Below are 21,323 nucleotides of genomic sequence, written 5' to 3' on the forward strand. Positions count from 1 at the left end.
GCCAACCTGAAGGCAAATCTGAGTCTTCGCGACAGCAAAGGTCAGATACTGTAAGGAATCCATAAAAAGAAGATAAATCCCACCAGGGAGTTCAGAGTGATATGAATAACCGAGGGTAAAATTGATATCTGTAACGGGAAATGTTTGTTTTTTCTTCTAATCTAAGCATCCCGACGGATGAAGGTTTTGTGTGAGCAGAGGAGCGCTGACATTAGTCAACTTCCCAGTACTTCCATAAAGCCCATTCTTCTGGTTGCGGGGAAACGCTCCAGGTGGAACAGTCATCAGACTGGGATGCACGCGCCACAGCTCGCGCTCCGCTCCAGTTATTGACTGTCTCGCGCCATCAACACCTGTGAAACACACTTGTCGCAGCACGCAGATGAAGCGCGTGCCTTCCTGCTACCTGGGGCTCATGGTTCTTCGATGTGATTGGTTCAGAATCAGTCATGCTGAATGGCGATATATGTCCGGATTGTATAATCACGTCCCGCTTGATATCAGAATTAAAAGGCATGTTTCTTGGCGTGACTCCCCCATTGTAGAGGCTACAGTCTGGTTATTTCCTCTCAGCATCTCACAGATGGATCAAATTTATTTTGGTATTGTGTTTTTTTTTTTTACTAATTTCGTCCCTTAATTGAGAACACTGATAGAACTGTTCTATGTTTGTCTGTCAAACAGCTAAAATTCTACTTATTATGATGTACAAGGGACTAACCTTTACAATTAGCACACATTTACGTTTTTTGTGAGACTAAAGACATCTTTAAAATGCCATTTTTAGTGTTTTCACCAAGAAAAGATTTCATAAATCGTAAACAATCAGTCAGTTTGTATTTTAGATTTTGAATAGAGCTGATCAGATTCATTCTATAGTCCATTGGGTAGCCACTCTAATGAAAGCAATAGAAAAGTTGTTCAGGGTGCAGATGACAGGTAACTTTTTTCTGAAAAGTGTTTGTGCTGCAACTGATACAGTGACGCAAAGAGCAATGTCACCCATGTAAAAAACCAGTTCTGTTTCAAACAGCAAAATACAGGAATAATGTGTTTTTCAGTTAGTGTGAGCGTGGCAGGATGGCTGGTGGCAGCAGGGGCATGTTTAAGTATTTTAAAAAACCGAAACTCTCCTGGGATTCTCCAACACTGAAGTCTCTGGGGTTCTGTCAGAATGGTGAAACAAACAGTCTCTGCAACTGTGGTGAAAAGAAAAGCATTTCAGAATGCACCACACATTAAAAATTGAACTCAATAGGCTATAGCAGCAGCATCCAAACATTATATTAGGTTCCACAGCTTTTGTCCAAATACAGAAACGATGCTGCCACAATTAAAGGGCCACAAAAACTGGACTTTTGAGGACTAGGGAGAAAAATAATGCCGTGTTGGATGGATCTCTATTTCTGCTGAGGCTGCAGATGTAAGCCTGGAACCTGGCTGAGAATCCACCGAGCCACCCTGGCTTGTATCAGCAATCCAGGCTTTCGGCTTTGAGTTTGTAGGCACACTTTATCCCTCTTAATATAAATAAGTAGCTTGAACTCCACATTCTGAGTATGAATTGCTTTCTGATTATGCATATTTTTTTGGCCACAGTTAACTATCCACTAATGGGTATTTTTGGCAGAGAATGAGCTCAGTTGTCTCTGCTGATCAAATCTAAATCCGGGATGGGCTAAAAGCAGCAGCATAGGTGTGCAGCTGACAAGTCTGCAGAAATTATGTGATGCAATCATGTCACCACGGAACAGATTTTTTAAGCCTTGGAAAAAACTAGGTTGTTTTGACAGCCTGGTGATGCCCCGCTATCTATTAAAACTGTGTATGAAACAAACAGATTTTAGTGTGTATGAACTCAGTGGACGCTATTGTGTTAGGCTACCTCGTTAGCCACCAAAGAGATGGAGTGTTTGGGGTCTGAGTCAGCCATCCATACTCAGGACCACCTGTGTTTCAGCTGTTTCAGCTTTGTGTGACAAATGGCTGTAGTGGCCTTTTTCCCAGCCTTAAATTCAGCTTGTAAGGCAAAGTGAGAAGTGATGTAGAAAGGAAGTGACATGACCTAGAATAGCAGTGTTGAACCCGTGGTAATTTTTCTTCTTTAAAATGAACTGAGGTCATGAAACACTTCTCTCAGTGGGATATGATGATGATCTCAGCTGTTGGAGAACAGAAGCAGCAACTGTTGCAGGATATTTCACTAATTGTTGCTTTCCTTCATAAACAACTTACATTTTTATTTAGTTTAACAGATGAACAAGTTGATCTGGCTGCAATTCTATTTAGCCTGTAATTTATTGATAATATTACAAAATAGTTTAATAAGATTACAAATATTTTAGAAACTAAAACCCATTACAGCTACTCTTTCCTTTAAGGTTAATTAAATTTCCAGGTAAACCATCCCTGCCAACAACAACATGCCTGAATGATGGCTTGTAATGTGCATAAAAGGTTTTAGTAAGAGCTTCCAGATCCGTTGGGTGGTCTGCTCCCCAACTGTGCCTGTAGTAGTTCACCTACAACACTTCATTGCAAGATAATGGAGATAGAGTTAATGAGGATCCTGGGGCCTGGGGGCCATGAATATGTGTGCAATTTAAAATGAGTTCAATCCTAGTGAACACTCACTAGTACAATTGTTTTTGACTAGAGTCGCTGTTGCACCCTTTGCCTTTGCTCCCCTCTTTCTCCATCATACATCTTTTCCTCCTTCCTTCCTTGGTGCGATTAGGCAATGCTCTCAATTCACATCGCTCTCTAATTCAGTGTGAGTGGGCCAGCCCATTACAAACTCAGTGGGAATTTAGCTGACAGCATCTTATCAGAACAAGACAGTGTCAGAAGATGTGACATGCTCACTCACAGTGAACATATCCTCCTTATTACAACATGCTACGGATTGCCCCAAGTCATATCCTGCCCAGGTATATTCTGTGAATGTTTTGCGTTTCTGGTGGCTGCTGACTGGAGATTTTTGTTGGACCTTAGGTTTTAAAACTGTCTTAAAAATAAATTACTTGCACAGTTATAGCTCTCCAATAAGTTTTAATGTTCTGTCTTAATCCCATTATCCTGCCATCCATGTCTATTAATCTTTACTGGACTACTTCTTCATGCACTGGTTATTAGACATTGTTCTGCCCATTCTTCTACAAGCAGAACTAAAACCATCACTACACTTGAGACACAGCTAACACAATTTTATGTTATTACCAGTGTGTGCAAATAAGTTGTTACTTCTCTGCACAGTTGTTATATTCTTCTTTTTAGCCTAATCAAGCTGGCGCAGTGTTCCAGCTACACTGTGTGGTCACTGGCTCTGGTTGTGTGGAATTTCTTTCTTTGGGATTAGAAACAAATATTTGATCTATCATTTTCACTATTTTCCACGGCTGCAGTTGGCCATCTTATGATGCAAGAAACCGACAGATTATTAAATAGCAAAATGAATTGCTACTTCTGAAATATCATAAGCATACAATGAAACAAAATAGTGTTTCTATCGTCTGGTAGATATCAATGAAGTAGGGTCTTCCTACAGATGTGGGAGATCAAACAACACTTGGGAGGAGAGCACATGATGGCCAAGCAGCAGCAAGCCTAAGAATGTGCCTCAGAAATATTAGCATAAAATGTCTCTTCTCCTGCCCGCAATCAGTCTCCATGGTAACCAACTGCTGTACTGGCCAAAAAGTGCCAATAAACTATTTTCTAAGCTAAATCTGCACCATAATTTCAGGGTATGGCTTTTGCAGAAAATGCATCACTTTGTCATCTGGATGGAAGGATGTTTGCTCCAGCACCGCAACTGAGACTTTGGATTCAAACATGTCGCTATTGTAAGAGTCAAAAACAAGAACACAACAGTCTCTTAAGCCCACGCATACTGGTTGAATAAGATACATCTACAAGAAATTAAATCTGTCATACATCTGATTCTTTATGTCTGTTATTTAATTAATAGTTGAGCATCCCACAATTCTCCACCATTACGTCTTCATAAATACCTGTATGTATCATGTGCATATGGTAGTAATACTGAGACAGCTTCCTCCTGAAATTGATTATATTATGAACTTATCTCTCACAGCTCTACCTTTTATTAAATGTAAATAATTCAGTCACAGATAGCATAAATTAAAACTTGGTAAAACCGGCAGCTGATCTCTCACACATATCATTTGTGGTTTGAGAGATTTCACCTAGCTGCTTATGATCTGACACATATAAATGCATTATTATGACACCTTGGAGTAACGTGTAATATCTCTGTTTTACAGCGTGGATACTCTTCTTTCTAATAAAGGAGGGCTTTGCTCTGGCACAGAGAACTAAAGGTGAGTTAAGGTGAAACGGCTCTGCATGTTTAATTTCATTTTAACCACATTAAGAGCCAAAAGTATCACAGAGTTATCAATATTTTCTTAAATTGTTGTTTATAAAAATGTATTACTAATGTATGAAATACATGTTCAAATGTGTAAAGATTTAAAGCCATCACATAAAATTCTTCAGAAATTATTTTCATATTTAGTTATTTATTGTGCACCATAAAGTAATTTAACCTGTCACTGAAACTAATGAAATAGTCTGGACGCCGCCATCTGATTGGCTCAGCTGCATAGCAACTCAGTTTCAGACCAATTATATCGACCCAAACAGTGTTAGCCACACCCCAGCTTTGATGATAAGCCAACAGATATAACAAATTCATGAATTAGTGCAGCATGCTGCCATGAAATAGCTACAAAAATAGTAAAATAATGATGTATGCTCTCTTAAAAGGAAATATTTTTTTATTAATGACATTTTTCATTATTTAATCAATTTAATTTGTTTCCAACCTATTTTACATTTGACTGAATTGTTGCACTTTTTGAACCTCCATAAAAAAAATCTTCCTTAGTTCAAGATTCCCTCTTCCTTCATTCCATCTTCCCTACCTACTCTTTTGTTTGGTCTTGCTGTCTCTTCCTCTGATTCTCTTGCCATCCAATCATCCCCACATTGATCATCTGATTCAATAACCCATCTGACCCCATCCTCTCCTTACTTCCGCCCTTAGATTCCCCAGGCAACCCTGGTGGCCAGGGCCCCAACCAAAATGACTGCGGCACATGGGTCCGCAACATCAATGGCGGGGTGTTCATGTCACCAAACTACCCCAACACATACCCGCCCAACAAGGAATGTGTTTACATCCTAGAAGGTAAAGCCTGACACTTTTACCCATCTTGTGCCCTGTTACATCAGTTTCCCTCTTTTTACCAAATGTCTTCAGCCCGACAGACATTGTTTTATTTAACCTCACCCTGATCTCATTTTCCTATCAGCCGCTGGAGCCCTTTAAAAAATGATAGAGTGATACCTCCCCACATCTCAACTCCTTGCCTTCTCAGAGCTTGCTCTGTTCATCTCTATACTCAGGTTGCGCCAAAAAGATTTGCCTGTTGAAGGAAACATAAAGGAGTCAAACATCTGCTGCAGAACTGGGCTTTAGTGGCTCATTAGTGAATTGTAAGCATCCTCGTCAGCTTTAGTGCTCACTCAAATATCACATCAATCAGTAATTTGGAGGTGCATAGGAAACATAATGGAAAATATCATTAGCAGCTATAGGAGATGCGGTCTGGGTGATGTGTTTTTTTTAAACTGATGAACTGTTTGTCTGTGATGCTGAAGCACAGCTCTCCATGCAGATGAGATGTGTGTGCTTCTCTCACTACAGCTAGGGAATAGATCTCACACATGGCTCAAGTGCTCCACCTGTGGACAAATCAAGTCCAGACCTGCTTGTGCTGGAAGAGCTTTGACTCTTGTCACAGGCTTCCTTTTCATGGTACATCATAGAGGGCCTGTTGCCCTACACTCTTATCATTTGCCATCGTTTTGTCTTGAAAGACCTTTCGAGACAAATTGGTCTTTCTCCCATCCACACTCCCATGTTCTGCATCAAGAAACAGATAGATACTTACAATTCAGTGTAGGAGCTAATCAGTTAGCTTTGTAATCATAATTTGTGGTTAGTGAGCCTCATTGATTGTGTTGTGTCCCCAAGTTCATCAGCTAAATAGATTGGGTGATTATATATCCTGCTCTTTCTGTATCTAGCTCCATCATTAGTTTCTGTGTGTTTTACAGAGAGAAGTTCAGGCATACAAGCTGCTTTTTCAAGCAGAAAACTAAGGATCAAATTCAAATACAAGAAACAAAAAAAAACCCATTTTAGTCATTTTGCTCCATAGCACAGAAAAACGATCCACCCTTGACTTTACTTTTTCTTTTCTTTTCTGGGCATGCATAGCCTCTCCAATCCCGTCTTGCTGCAAAAGCTCTCAACCCTCATCATATTTTTTGAGCCTGAATCATCTGGCATGGGAGCCATCAGCTGCCCCTGCTTCGCTGTTTCTGGGGTGGAAATGGTTTAAGAGTGCCGCGTCTATTCAGAACACAGAGTCAGGGTTGGCAGCGCAGAGATGTCAGGCTGTGTGTGTGTGTGTGTGTGCGCGCGCGTGAGTGTGCATTTATGCTCGCAAACCCTTTTCAAAGCTCTTCTTAAATGCTGCACAGCAACTCTGCAAAGATTCTACTGTCAAGTCCTCCTATTTTTAGTTGACCCTGACATTGTCAGTAAGGCGCTGTAGTACTGTGTACTAACAGCATTATGTTTAAGAAGACTTTAATTCGGAAGCTTGTTGAAAAACAGTAAATAACTGTTATTTATATTTACCAAAGGGAGATATCGATGAGCATCACTTAGATCAGCTTTATTATAACCTTGACAAGGGAGAACAGTTTTACAGCGTCAGACATGTGTTCAGGAGCGCTGCCAAACTGTTTTGACTAGATAAAGTTAGAGCACTATCCTATAACAGCTTCCAGGTAATTCCCATGAAGACAGGGCTCTCTTAGGAGTGACTGAGGTAAGGCCTGTTGTAATTCTTCCCCAGACATGTTGACAGAACTCAAATGACAGAGTGGCCTGCTCTTAGACTACCCAGAGCCAGCTGCCCTGAACCCTGACATGAATTAGTGCTGCAGCAGGAGGAACAGGGAAGGGGAGTGAATACTTTTGTCAACCAAGGCACTTTTTCTCAACAATTCACCCTTTCAATCATAAATTGAACTTGTTTTATATGTAATGGACACTGATTAACCAAATAGGAAAGTAATTGAGTAACACTGAGTAAAAGTATAATGAAGTGAATAAAAAGTTACAAAGCCATCATCTTCTGTGTGGGCAACAAAAATCTGTCAGATGGAAACTAAACGTTGGTGTATAAAACACCCATCAAACATTCAGGCAGGAAAATTTCCACACGCTTCTCTTAAAAGCAATCACCAATACGGCAAAGAAGTGACATGGGTAACTAAAACAATAATAACACAATAAAATGGAATGAAAAATGAGAAAAAAATGACATGAAATGAGAAAAAATAAAAAAGTGAATAAGGAATCACGGATGCCTGTGTGTGTCCATTACCCACCTACATCATTAGAATCAAGAGAATCATGTGAATAAATGATTAATTGAGACAAAATAAAAGAAAAAGAAAATCATCAAGTGATTAAATGGAGATTAAACATTGGTTAAATCATCAAGCGCATCATCATCATGAGAGTTTATGAAGCTGTCAGAATCACCACTTTAACATACTTTAACTCAGCATTCCTTAGCCGTGATGATGGTTTGGCTCTGTGGTTCTTTCCATACAATACACAAGTATTCAACTGCACTTTCACAATCTATCACATTGCAGCAATTTCTCTGGGATTTGTCTATGACAGACCAACACAAAGTACTTCGTGATTGTGAAGTGGAAGGAAACTGCTAAATGATTTCACTATTTTTATTGATAAAATATGAAAAGTGTGTCATACATTTGTATTCAGACCCATTTACTGTGGTAATCCTATATAAAATCCAGTGCAACCAAATTTCCTTCAAAAGTCACATAAGCAGTAAATTGAGTCCACCCGTTTGTAATTTATTCTCACTACAAATCCAGCGGAAGGCCTCAGAGGTTTGTTAGAGAAAACAGCATCATGAAGAAAAGGCACAACTGCAAAACTACCACTAAACCTGCTGTCAACATAAACTGACGGGTCAGACGAGGAAAACAATAATCCGAGAAGCATCAGGAGAAGCTTCAGAGACCCACAGCTCAGTTTGGAGAATCTGTTGGCAGGAAAACTATTAGTCCTCTCCATGAAGCTGATCTTTATGGTAAAGTTGTCAAAAGAAAGCCATCAAAAGTCCTGTTTGCATTTTGTTACAAGCCATGTATGGGACAAAGTAAATGTGTGGAGAAATTGCTCTGATCTGATGAGACCAAAATAAATTAGCCCACATCTAAAATGTTGAACACACTATCCCACAGTGAAATATGGTGGTGATAGCATCATGCTGGGGTTATGCTTCTCTTCAGGATGGAGAGGTAAGCTGGCCAGAGTTGATGGTGAGAAGGATGGAGCTAAAACCTGCACAAAGGCTGCAAAAGATACTGTGATACTCGATACTGGTGCAAAAGTTTACCTTCCTGCAGGATACCCTAAACATACAGCCAGAGCCAATATGGATTGATTTGGATGAAAGCATGCTCATATGTTAGAATGCCCTAGTTAAAACACCCACCTAAATCCAATTCACAATCTGTGGCAGGACTTATAAATTGCTATTTACAGATGTCCTCCTTTGAATTTGACTGAGCTTGAGCTGTTTTGTAAAGAGAATGAGCAGCCTCTGTATGTAAAGTGGGTTGAGACATACACTAAAAGACTTGCAACTGTTGAAGGAACACAAGGAGTATGGAGAGCCATGTCATTCAAACTTAAATAAATAAATAAATACTGCTATTGATAAATTATTAATAAATATTCCATGAAATAAATAAATATCCTCATGAAATAAAATAAAATAATTGTCTTGTTAAAAGAAATTTTCATCTTATTTTATTTAATTCATTTCAAGATTTATTTAATTTACTTAAAGATTTATTTCATTTACTTAAATATTTATTTATTTATAATTTATCTATTTATTTATTTCTTTCATAATGCAGTTTTATTTTGTGACACTTTTATTTTGTAAAACTACTTTACCTATTTCAGTGACTTTTACTTTTTAACCCTGTTTTTAATTTTAAGCATTTTTTTGTATTTCATGTTCTTATATTCAAATGAGGGGGCGGAGTTTTATCTGTGGGGCGGAGCTGGGACAGCAGGGCCGAGCTCAATCCCTGCCTGCCAGAAGACTGCATGCTGGAGGGAGCCAGGGGATTCTGCGAGGATGCCACAAGGTGCCCTAAAAGCCAGCCATGGCGGTGGCCGCTGTTTTTGTGGAAGCTGTTTGTGCAATAAGTCTTCGTCATCCTTTCAGCACGTCATACACACGCATAGTGCTATTTATTTTCCATCTTAAGTAAATACAGCCACCTTATGTTACGGGTCTTACGCTGTTTATTAAATAAAAACCAATAAAGACATCATAATTTAAAAGTAACAGGCTCTAACAATAATGACATCCGCTTTGCCGATAATCAGCATTGGTTTCCATAAAAACAGCGGCAGCCACCGTGGCAGGCTTCTACAGTTGGAGCCAGGGGAGGGATCCCCCTGAGCTCGGCCCTGCTGTCCCAGCTCCGCCCCACAGATAAAACTCCGCCCCCTCATTTGAATATAAGAACATGAAATAAGAAGAGCTTAAAATGAAAAACGGGGTTAAAAAGTAAAAGTCACTGAAATACGTAAGGTAGCTTTACAAAATAAAAGTGTCACAAAATAAAACTGCATTATGAAACAAGTAAATATTTAAGTAAATTAAATAAATCTTTAAGTAAATTAAATAAATCTTTAAATAAATAAAATAAAATAAGATGAACATTTATTTTCACATAATTATTTTGTTTTATTTCATGGGGATATTTATTTATTTTATGGAATATTAATTAATAATTTATCAATAGCAGTATTTATTTATTTATTTAATTTTGAATGACACGGCTCTCCATAAAGGAGATCCTGCAAACAATAGGCGTGACAAGTAACATACAAATGCAGGACGCACTTTTCAGATTTTCCTTTTTAAATTTTGATACCATGCTCATTTTTCTTCCACTTTACATAAAGTTCTACTTTATGTTAATGAAATAAAATCCAAGCAAAACACAATAAAGATTGAAGACGTTGGTTGTAATATGATAAAATGTATTTACTTTTGCATGGCAATGTAAATGTATTGACTTGTCTCAGAAAGCTGTGAGGGAAGGGTCAGATATAAAAGATGATCATATGATCATAAAGTCACTGTATCAGACTACTAAAACCAGGAATGACCCATGTATGAAAACAGATTGAGATATATTTGCACCAGAAATCTAATTCTAAGCCTACTTTAAAAGTTAGCTGGGGAGACAGAAGCCTAAATACTCAATTTGAAACTCCAAACTAACTTTTTATGTTATAATCCCATCCAGATTATCCCAGTCCCACAAAAACTGGATTTAGTTATTTTTTTCTCATGGAGAAAAAAAAATGTTATGTTCTGTTTTCCAAAGCTCTCCCCCGACAAAGGATCCAACTGGCTTTCGACAAGAACTACTACATTGAGCCGTCATTCGAATGCCGCTTTGATCACATCGAAATACGTGACGGGCCGTTTGGCTTTTCTCCACTCATCGATCGCTTCTGTGGAGGAAAAAACCCTGGGCTTGTCACCTCCACCGGGCGCTTCATGTGGATCAAGTTCACCAGCGATGAGGAGCTGGAGGGCCTCGGCTTCCGCATTAAGTACACCTTCATCGCAGGTGAGCGGTGAACTCCACAAAGCCCCCTCAGAGGGAGAGAGGGGCTCGTTTTCTTCCATATCAAAGGTGCTCAGTTAGATTTGTGAGGAGCTATATCTGATTAAACTGCACTGCCAAGAGCCTAAATTATACAGGAGAATCAGATCTTAGTCTTACTGAGATTCTCTGTTATATTTGATCATCCACAGCTTCTCTATGGGTTCTTTAATTTTTCAAAGATCATAAATGTCCTCCATTTACTTCTCTTGTGTTCCAGCTCAATTTAAGGGTCTTTAAATCTAAACTGCGTGTGCCTAGAAGTCAGTGTCTCATCAGGGAGGAGATAAAGAATCCTCTCTCTGCCTTACTTGGCCCGGCTCAGTGGGACCTTATCATTTGTTCTCTGCTTATGCGTTTCTGCTCTATGCTTTGAAAGTAATGTGCCTCCCAAATTTGATCATTTCAGACCCTGATTTCCATCTGCACGTGGGCGGACTGCTGAACCCCATCCCAGGTACAATCCTTGCTCTTTCTCGTCCGATACGTTTTGAAGAGCTCCTCTGTGCTCAGGAGCTTACTGGAGGCTACGTCAGAATGTGACATGAATGCACGATGTACAAACGTACTCTGACAAGCCAGTAATTGTGTATGAAGTCAATGGATGAACTTACATACATATGCATAGTTATAAGACCACGAAAGGGCACGCACCTCTTTTATCTTTCTTCTCCCTCCCTGTCTTTGTTCTATTCTCTTTATATTGTCCTTTGTTATAATCATCTGTGCTCACTTCAGTTCAACCTTAAATCCTTTTCACTTCTTAACAAAATCCATTGCATGTCCCTCTGTCTGTCATGCTCCTCTTTTCAACATAACTGTTATCTTCTACTGTTTTGTTTTTGCTGCTCTTGCCCATGTACATGTCACCCCTCTGTCCGGGTCTGTTTCTTACCCTTATTTTTGTCTTCTTACCTCTTTTGCCCATCTCTCACCCGGCAGACTGCCAGTTTGAGATCGGGGGATGGGATGGGATTATTCGCTCCAGTCAGGTGGAGGAGGAAGAGCGAGTTAAGCCTGGTGATGCTCTGGACTGTATCTGGACCATCAGGGCTCCCCCTCAGTCTAAGGTCAGTACAAAGGACCATATTAGTCAGGCTCCTGTGGTGATGCCAGACAATGCTTCTGTGCTGTTTCAGCCCATGTGGAGAGCTTCAGTAACCCTTTATTTAAAAAAAGAAACTAGAAAAGCTTCCATTGGGGGTTTGATCTTTACTTCTGTGAGAATGAGCCACGTTAATTTTATTTTAATATATTTAAACATTCCACATCCTCCCTGGTGAAAATCTGAAACAAATTTCACATCTGTCTGTGAATGAATGGAATTATATTCAAGTATGTGTCAGGTTCTGGGTTTGTGTCGGGCCAAAGTGCAGACAAGAACTGGGCAGCCGCATGTTAAAGGAAGACTTTATCTTTATTCTTTGTGCTGTCTTAAGGCGAAACAAAGACGCAGCATAAACTCTACAGAAGTAAACATAAATCGACCCAAAACCTACACGAGTCTCCTGAGCAGGAGCAAAGCACAAACAGAACATCAGCAGGGTAGTGAACGGGGTTGTGATGAACACAAAGAACCAGCAACCAACAATGACACAAAACCAACTAATATACTGAGGGATAACAAAGGGCAGGTAATCAGAGAAAACAGGGAACAGGTGTGACAAGGAGGCAGAAGGAACAGGTGAAACAAATACAAAGGCTGAGGATTGACAAAGTAACTAATAAATAATAAACAGAAACACAGACCAAGCAAACCTATAGACAAAGATAAATAATCAAATGGGAAATAAGAAAACTAGAATAATCATGACTAAAGTAAACAGAGAAACTAGAGGGAACATAGGAACAACAATAACAACCTGAGAACAAACAAAGAACCCATAAAGAAAGTAAACAAACCTAACCACACTGACTGAAATAACTGGAAAGGAAACAGAAAAATAAACTAGTAAACAAGAAGAGTTCAAAGGAACAAATAAAACACAATTAACCACAAAGATACTAAAGAGAAGTAAAACTAGAGAATCCAGGGAAGACCAAGAACTATAATAATTACAATAATAATAAACCATACAAAGTAATAAGAAAAACAACCATAAAAGAACTTAAGAAATAAACACTAGGAGGCGGAAGAGGGAGAAAAGAAAAACCTGATACAAAAACCAAAATAGAAAAATCTAAGCAAAAGGTAAACAAACACAAAGCCACAAACAGAGTCCAAAAATGTCACTCCCTGACAGTATGTTCCATGTCTATTACAGATTTAATCCATCCATCCATCCATCTGATGCAAAAGGCTGATGCACATCCTTGTTAAAAGGCTTAAACTCAGTTCACACCCCAGAGGAGGGCATTCATTTTGTTCTAATCGCTCTAAATGGAAAAAGTCAGCATGGACTCTGAGATGAAGCACATGAAAGTGACACAAAAGCCCATGGATTCACAAAATGAGCCTCCAGATAGACATAAATTGTAAAGAAAATAAATCTGAGCTGAAATGATTTAAAGGTTTAATACAAAGAGCTCAACGGTAATTAAACTGAGGCTTGGAGTATAATTAAGAATAGAAGAAGCTTAAAATCTTTACTTGTTACAAAGTACATAGCTGTATCCTCCGCTGTGCAGTACCTCTGTTCAGAGCAGTTCTCCCGGCTTTCAGCCGAAAGGACAGAACTCAAACCTTAAAGATGTTTTACAATTTAGCCTCAGCATTACTCTTGAGTACACGTATGGTCAGATCACTGCTGTAAAATGTCTTATTGCATAATTAAGGTGGGCAGCTAGTAGCAGCTCTGCTCTGCCACCAAAGTACATACTCCAAACAGGCCAAAATTCACTATCCAACATGGCTGCCATACAGATAATATGTAGTGAAAGTTATAAACTATTTATAAGTATTTCAGATTTTGTTTTCTCATTAAATCAGTTCGGTTAGGATTTAGTTTCAAAATGGTTAAGTGTTCCATCAGTCTGTTCCTACAATTTAAAGTCCTTTTAATGACAGACCAGAGAAAGTGCCCTCCTCTCATGTTCCTTTGCACTGCCAGTCAGATGGCTGAAAAAAGGCTGCTACACCTCTCTCTCTCTTACCAGAAAGACCGGTTCAGCTGCTATAATTTTTGTAACATAATTAGAACTTTAGCAATTGATAGATTATTTTAGCAACAGCATGAAGAACTGTTAATTCTATGTTTCAAAGAAAACCAATAAGAACACATAATACAGTTTTTTCCCAAGTTTTGAAAATACCATGGAAATGCTGTGTTTTTTCTCATGGAGATTATACTGTCATAATCTCATGCTAGCTCATGCCAATTTGTGAGCATGCTCCTGTAGCGTTTGAACATGGAAACATTCCAAGTAAAACTTTATCGGTTAGTAGAACAAACGTCAGCAAATTGTAATCATCACTTATCGCTAATAGAGTACTCATACTCGTACTCGTCGTCTTCCGCTTTATCCGGGACCGGGTCGCAGGGGCAGCAGACTCAGCAGAGACGCCCAGACGTCCCTCTCTCCAGACACCTCCTCCAGTTCCTCCGGGGGGAGCCCAAGGCATTCCCAGGCCAGCCGAGAGACATAGTCCCTCCAGCGTTTCCTGGGCCGTCCCCTGGGCCTCCTCCTAGTGGGACGTGCCTGGAACACCTCCTGAGGAAGGCGTCCAGGAGGCATCCGGTACAGATGCCTGAGCCACCTCAACTGGCTCCTCTTGATGTGAAGGAGCAGCGGCTCTACTCCGAGCCCCTCCCGGATGGCGGAGCTCCTCACCCTATCTCTAAGGGAGTGCCCGGCCACCCTACAGAGGAAGCTCATTTCAGCCGCTTGTATCCGGGATCTCGTTCTTTCGGTCATGACCCAAAGTTCATGGCCATAGGTGAGGGTAGGAACGTAGACCGACCAGTAAATCGAGAGCTTCGCTTTTCAGCTCAGCTCTCTCTTCACCACAACGGACCGGCACAGTGCCCCCATTACTGTGGCAGCCGCACCGATCAGTCTGTCGATCTCCCGCTCCATTCTTCCCTCACTCGTGAACAAGACCCCGAGATACTTAAACTCCTCCACTTGAGGCAGGAACTCCCCTCCAACCTGATGAGGACAAGCCACCCTTTTCCGGTCGAGAACCATGGCCTCGGACTTGGAGGAGCTGATCTTCATCCCACCCGCTTCACACTCGGCTGTCACTAATAGAGTTTAGCACCAAATCAGTTAGCAAATTCAACTGATTTTCCAACTTCTATCTGAAACGCGTTCAGCTCGGGTGTCACATTAGTCCCAGATCTGAGGCAAATTAAATGGAGCTTCAGACTCTTCTCTCTGACAGCTCCTCACAGAGCCACAGAACACATATTGCATTTAATGCCGGTTCACCTGTAATTGGGTTATTGTGGTTCTGTAATGTTATACTTTCCTTCATTCAAGTTTCGAGGTCTTATCCCATCAAAGATTGGATAGACAAACACTACTGATCTAAAGAAACTTAAATGTAATTTAATTTCATATCTCATTAACCTGAAATGCACATATCTGATAATGAACAAAATCAAAATCAACTATTGTATTTTTTCTTGCTGACTGCACAATGCCAACCAAAAGATCACTCCACTGTTTGAAATCAAGCAAGTCTGAATAAAGTTTAAAAACAAACCTTTTCTGTTAAGTTAGAATTTTAAATTTTCCATCACCTTATTGCAGTGCTCAGCTCCTTACATTTAAGTTTACTGTGTGCCTTTGTGTCACAGTGAAGCAGTGCATGCAGATATCCGTAAAATAACATAGCATTGGAGATTCACAAGTTTTTGAGCGAAGAGTGAGAGCTCACTGACATCTTCCAATATTTATGAGGTGATATGAGAAATCTCATTGAAATTACAAACATAGCCGGGCTAGCCTTGAATTACAGCAGCTGTGTTTCTCCCTCCTGGCTAAATGAGTCATCCAACCTCACTGGCTGTATAATAAGCACAAATTAATGCACATCTTAAATAGTGTAAAACCACAAACGTACCCAAATTACATAATGAACACATAGTGCGAGTAATATTTTACACATCTGTGCACATTTCTGCATGGCTCTTCCTTCCTTTAGTCTGGCAGACATGTTGCATTTGGAGGCAGCAGTGGTGATGATCTGAATTTAGCAGAGTCGCTCACTTTTCTTGCAAGATATTAGGTAGTTGAAGCAGAAAAAACAGAGGATCACACTCAGCAGTACAATAAGCGCAGCTGCAGAAAATAGGTATCCGGGTGTTAAATGTGCTGCAGATATAGTCACATCAATACTGTTCATTTAAATTGGTCATCCAGTTAAATGATGTTCCTTTTGTGCTCTGAAGCTGACATAACACACTGCTACAGTGTGGCAATGGTTTCTCCATTAATTCTTGGTCCTGATTCTTTTTTTGTTTTACTAGATTTTTTTCCAGGTTGGAATGACTACACAAAAATAATTACAAGGAGTTTTCAAAATAAGAATTGGATGCACATGTTGGTAGTCATAATTGTATGTATAGACTCAAATAAATACATATATTCCCACTAATATTTGTTTAAATGTGTCTTAGCAAGTTGTATTACAACCACTTGCTTTTTGTTGTCATTAACAAGCTTCTGGCATAACTCTGGCTGCATATTTAATCACTTTTCTTGACAGAATTGGTAGAGCTTATTAAAATCTTAAGAATAGTTTACACATTTTCTGAATAGTTGTTAGCCTTTATCAATTCCACAGCTACTTTTGATGTGTGTTAGAGATCATTGTCGGATTTACCCAGTAGTGTCCAAGAAAATACCTGAGGATGTTCAGCAATAACCCAGGACACATATACTGTAGGCTGCTGGAACACTAGTGTCACTGTCAACAGAGTATGAAATTAATGTCAGCATGTAATAAGTTGTGGCTGTCCAAGGAAGAAGCCCCTGCTCCAAAATCAATACCTTCAAACGCGACTGAAGTTTATATCTGTCCACATTCTGGAGGAAGCCTGTCAAATGAGAAAAGACTGAGCTGCTTGGCCATAATAACAAGAAGATTATCAAGGTCAAAGACAAGGTGAGGCTGTCGAGCCTAAAAAGAACTGCCGAGAACGATGTTAGAAGCATCATGCTGTGGGTCACTTTTGCTAGCTGGTTGAAACTTAGTTGAACTTATAGGGTGTTGTAGAATGAATAAAGCATGATAACAAGTGATTGGAACGGCCCCGACGCCCAACTGTGCTGAAAATGTAACTATGCCTGAAATCTGAAAATAACTAGTGATAGAAATGGTCTAATATTCAGCCAGAATTAAACCAGAAGCTTGCTGTTGGCTGCAAAGATGATGTGGTGGAGATGCAACGTTCTAATGCCCTTTCAACCAAAATATTAGAGGGGGTGTCCACAGTGTAGTCAGATCAACATTGCCATGGGCTGCTTAGGAATTTACACCTTCAATTTTGACTGAAATTTGCAGCTGTCCACATACTCAAGCCCAATAGCTTCTGGAGAAACATGTTACAGCCAGATCAGACACAGACTGAGCTGTTTGACAAGAAACATGACACGAACGCAATGAAACGAAACATGTTTGGAGGAGTGTCAGGTTTGAGAGAGAAGTTAAAACCTCTAGTCTTTAGATTGGCTTGGGCAGCAACAGTACACATAAAAGGAAAAATCACACAGGATCCAAAGTTGCAGAGCGCTGAATTGTTCATGTTTTTCAAAAAAATATTCTTACATTTGTAAAGCCAATTGACATGGATTCCCCTTCCTCAACCACTTTTATACACATACACAGTATTAACTAAGTTAAATCTCTAGAAAACATAAACATTATCTACATAGTTACATTTAACCTGAACAAGTCAAGTTCAAAACCAAACAATAAACTACACCCAAACACAATCTAAGTCAACACTCCTCCCTCCAGTCAATGTGGTTTTTCCCAGTGAGGCTGAATGAACACCCCAGTTCCTTGTTATCACTGCTCATGGGCATGCTTCCATGGCAACACATGAGCAGGTGACCTCAAAGAGGATAGCATAATGAGAAAAACAACATCTTAATGTTAAATTCATAAACTGATGAATCAGGGTTAAGCCTTTTCTTAAGTAGATCAATACAAATTAAAAATAGCACATTTATAAATCAAATAAATGTTGTGCATAGAAAGTAAATAAAGACACCTGATAGTGAGGAGACTGATTCCTACCAACTGTCAAACATGGTGGTGGTGGCATGTTGCCGATTCGTACATTGCCAGTGTTTCTTGTGCAATGCATAAAGTGAATAAAATAATGAAGAATCGGGAACACCTCCCAGCAGAAACAACCCAAAGATATATCAACGCTGGTTTTGGAATAAAATAGATGAAGCAGAGGAGAAAAAAAAGAACCTTCTGCACTGAGCGTTACATTAACGCTCAGCTTGGACTCCTGCCATACTTGCACAATGATCACCTGCACTGTTGTATTGCTCTTGCATCTTATACTGCTCTATACTTACTCTCACTCACTTAAAACTGTGCACATATATTTATATTATATTGTAGATATGTTTATACTGTTTAATTTGTATTGTATTGCACCGACTATGCCAAAACAAATTCCTTGTATGTCCAAAAACGTACTTGGCAATAAAGCTTTTCTGATTCTGATTCTGATTCTTCTGAATGTTGTCTCCTACCAAGACACGAATTAAACCCGTCGTATTGCATCAGATACTATTTAATGTCGGTCACTGAGGTTTGTAGAAAGCAAAACACAGCAGTAAATATGTACTTACTACATGTTATAATGAAAAAAACCTTGGACAAAAAAATGCATGTGTTCAATTGCTCTCAGACTTAATTAAAACCCCTTAAACCCCTGTTTATCTACAGATTTACCTGCGCTTCATGGATTACCAGATGGAACACTCAAATGAGTGCAAGAAGAACTTTGTGGCCGTGTACGATGGTAGCAGCGCCATAGAGAATCTTAAGGCCAAGTTCTGCAGCACCGTGGCCAACGACTTGATGCTGGACAATGGCGTGGGTGTCATCCGGATGTGGGCTGATGAGAAAAGCAGACTGAGTCGCTTCCGCATGCTCTTCACCTCTTATATTGACCGTAAGTGACAGCCTTTTAAACATGATCAGGTGTGGATTTCCAGCCATCCCTTGACCTGTATTGTAACAGGTAATCAAATAAAACAGGGGTCAGAGCTGGTATTAAGGGTACTAAAGTGCCTTGCAATAGTATTCTCACCTCTTAAACTTGTTCGACCACAAACCTCAATGTATCTGTGGGGATTTTTTGTGCCAGAACAACAATGAGCAGCACACAATTGTGAATAAACAGGAGAAGATGCACTAAAATTAAAATGTTCACCTAAAACACTGAACCTGGTAGTGGCAGCATTATAGTGGGGGATTCATTTCATGAGAATAGACAGGGAAGCTGGTCAGAGTTGATGGGAAGGTAAATGGAGCTCAAAACAAGAAAAGAATGGGAAAAAAAACAGTTACCAGCTGAACCTGTAACTGTGGTAGAGGTACGCCTTATAGCAGAATACACAGCCAGAGCTACAGTGGAATAGTTTAATCAAAGCATATTCATGTGTTAGAGTGGCCTAATCAAAGTCCAACTAAATTGCTATTCTGAATGAGTTTGAGCTATTTTGCAAAGAACAATGGACAAATAGGAGGTATGTAGAGGTGCAAAGCTGGTAGGGACATCAAAGGTTTCTTAGAGAGTAAAAATCAACATTAAACATCAAGAAGAGCAATGAACACCCCAAACGCTCAGGAATTAAGTTGTTAGATCATTAAAAAAAATCTTAAAGTAGAGAACACAGCATAAGAAGATGCTCTGGTCAGGTAAGAGCAAACTGGAACTTCTGGCCTACATGCAAAATGCTGTGTGAGAGAAAAACAATACCATCCCAATGAGGGAAAATGGCGGTGGTGGCAGCATCATGCTGTGGCTAGGCCTTTCTTTAGCAGAGTCATGGAAGATTGTAAATTTTGATTGTAAGATGGATGCAGCTAAATACAGGGCCGAAAGAAAAAGAACTTGTGGATCTACAAAGTATGAACTCCGGTGGATGCTACACTTTTTAGATTTTATTTGTACAAAGACTTAAAAACTGAGTACCCTTTTCTTTTCATCCCAATTATGTGCTACTTTTGTCAGTCAGTCAGTCATTTTCTACCGCTTATTCCATAGTGGGTCACGGGGGAGCTGGTGCCTATCTCCAGCAGTCTATGGGCGAGAGGTGGGGTACACCCTGGACAGGTCGCCAGTCCATCGCAGGGCAACACACATACAACCATGCACACACTCATTTATACACCTAAGGGCAATTTAGAGTGACCAATTAACCTAACAGGCATGTCTTTGGACTGTGGGAGGAAGCCGGAGTACCCAGTGAGAACCCACGCATGCATGGGGAGAACATGCAAACTCCATGCAGAAAGACCCCAGGCCAGGAATCATACCCAGGACCTTCTTGCTGCAAGGCAACAGTGCTACCAACTGCGCCACCGTGCGCACATAAAATCTTTTTTAAAATACACTTGAATTTGCGGTCGTAACATGACAAAACATGAACGAATAAAGTGGTTTGAATATATTTGCATGATGGTTAAATCTAGGTTTCCGTAGCTTTAAAGAAAAATGTGACCCTATTCTAAGATTATGGAAGTACATTATTGCCATTACCCATTTATAACACACAGAACCCTCCAGACAGAGAGAAACATACCCAAATTTGTTTCATTTCTTATTTCGTGCTTTCTGTTTGCATAAGCAGTCATCAACAGACACTGAAGTCCCATTTCAGCAAAGACAGCTAATTAATATGTGCCATGTTTAGAGCGCAGATACAAGAAAAGCAATTATTTACCTCAGCGTTTTTTAAATAACTGAAAGCTTTAAATATCCTGACATGCCTGTCACAGCTTCATACTGGGCTCATTACAGGTGACTTTCACCCGGGGAAAAGGAATTATTTGATTTATTTTGGTGAAAGGAAGAGCTTAGATGGGTTAATAGAAATCACACATCAAGCTTTATCACTTTAAAAAGACGAAAAGGCTTCAAACAAATGTTGTCAAAGGTGACACAAAGTAGGAGAAATTACCATTCAGTGAAACTCGTTCCTGTTAACTCTGTAATATTTCCATTAAATGCCTGAATAGGCTGAGATATTAATTGCCACATTCTCCTGCACACATCCCCGACCCTGCCTGAATGCTAATGTTATTTTCATCAGCAAAGCCCTTACCATGGCAGGCCGACTTAATAGCTTCCAAATTCAGCACGCATATTTTTTCTTTATTATTCTAAGAGTCCTTAAGACTGTTTGGGTCCTCATTAATTCTAGTCACACAGCTGATCTCTGGGAAGTCGGAAAGCTTGTGAATGACTCCCAAATTTATTTGGTTAGTCAGCGACCAGATCAAAGTTTGCTCAGAGGTCAGAGGAAACCATTAATCTTTGATACTTCATGTGTTT

General features: G+C 39.7%; 1 protein-coding gene across 2 annotated transcripts in view; it reads left to right on the forward strand.

Moving 5' to 3' along the window:
• LOC124866783 (neuropilin and tolloid-like protein 2) overlaps positions 1 to 21,323 on the forward strand; it is a 32,457-nt gene that overhangs the window by 3,039 nt on the left and 8,095 nt on the right. For both annotated transcript variants that reach the window (XM_047362730.1, XM_047362731.1), the window contains exons 2-7: positions 4,287 to 4,343; positions 5,072 to 5,215; positions 10,564 to 10,812; positions 11,258 to 11,305; positions 11,791 to 11,918; positions 18,707 to 18,935. In XM_047362730.1, the coding sequence (XP_047218686.1) occupies positions 4,287 to 4,343; positions 5,072 to 5,215; positions 10,564 to 10,812; positions 11,258 to 11,305; positions 11,791 to 11,918; positions 18,707 to 18,935 (855 nt within the window). The remainder of the gene's footprint in view (positions 1 to 4,286; positions 4,344 to 5,071; positions 5,216 to 10,563; positions 10,813 to 11,257; positions 11,306 to 11,790; positions 11,919 to 18,706; positions 18,936 to 21,323) is intronic.

This window comes from Girardinichthys multiradiatus, chromosome 4 (genome assembly GCF_021462225.1).
Source record: "Girardinichthys multiradiatus isolate DD_20200921_A chromosome 4, DD_fGirMul_XY1, whole genome shotgun sequence".
Classification (NCBI taxonomy): domain Eukaryota; kingdom Metazoa; phylum Chordata; class Actinopteri; order Cyprinodontiformes; family Goodeidae; genus Girardinichthys; species Girardinichthys multiradiatus.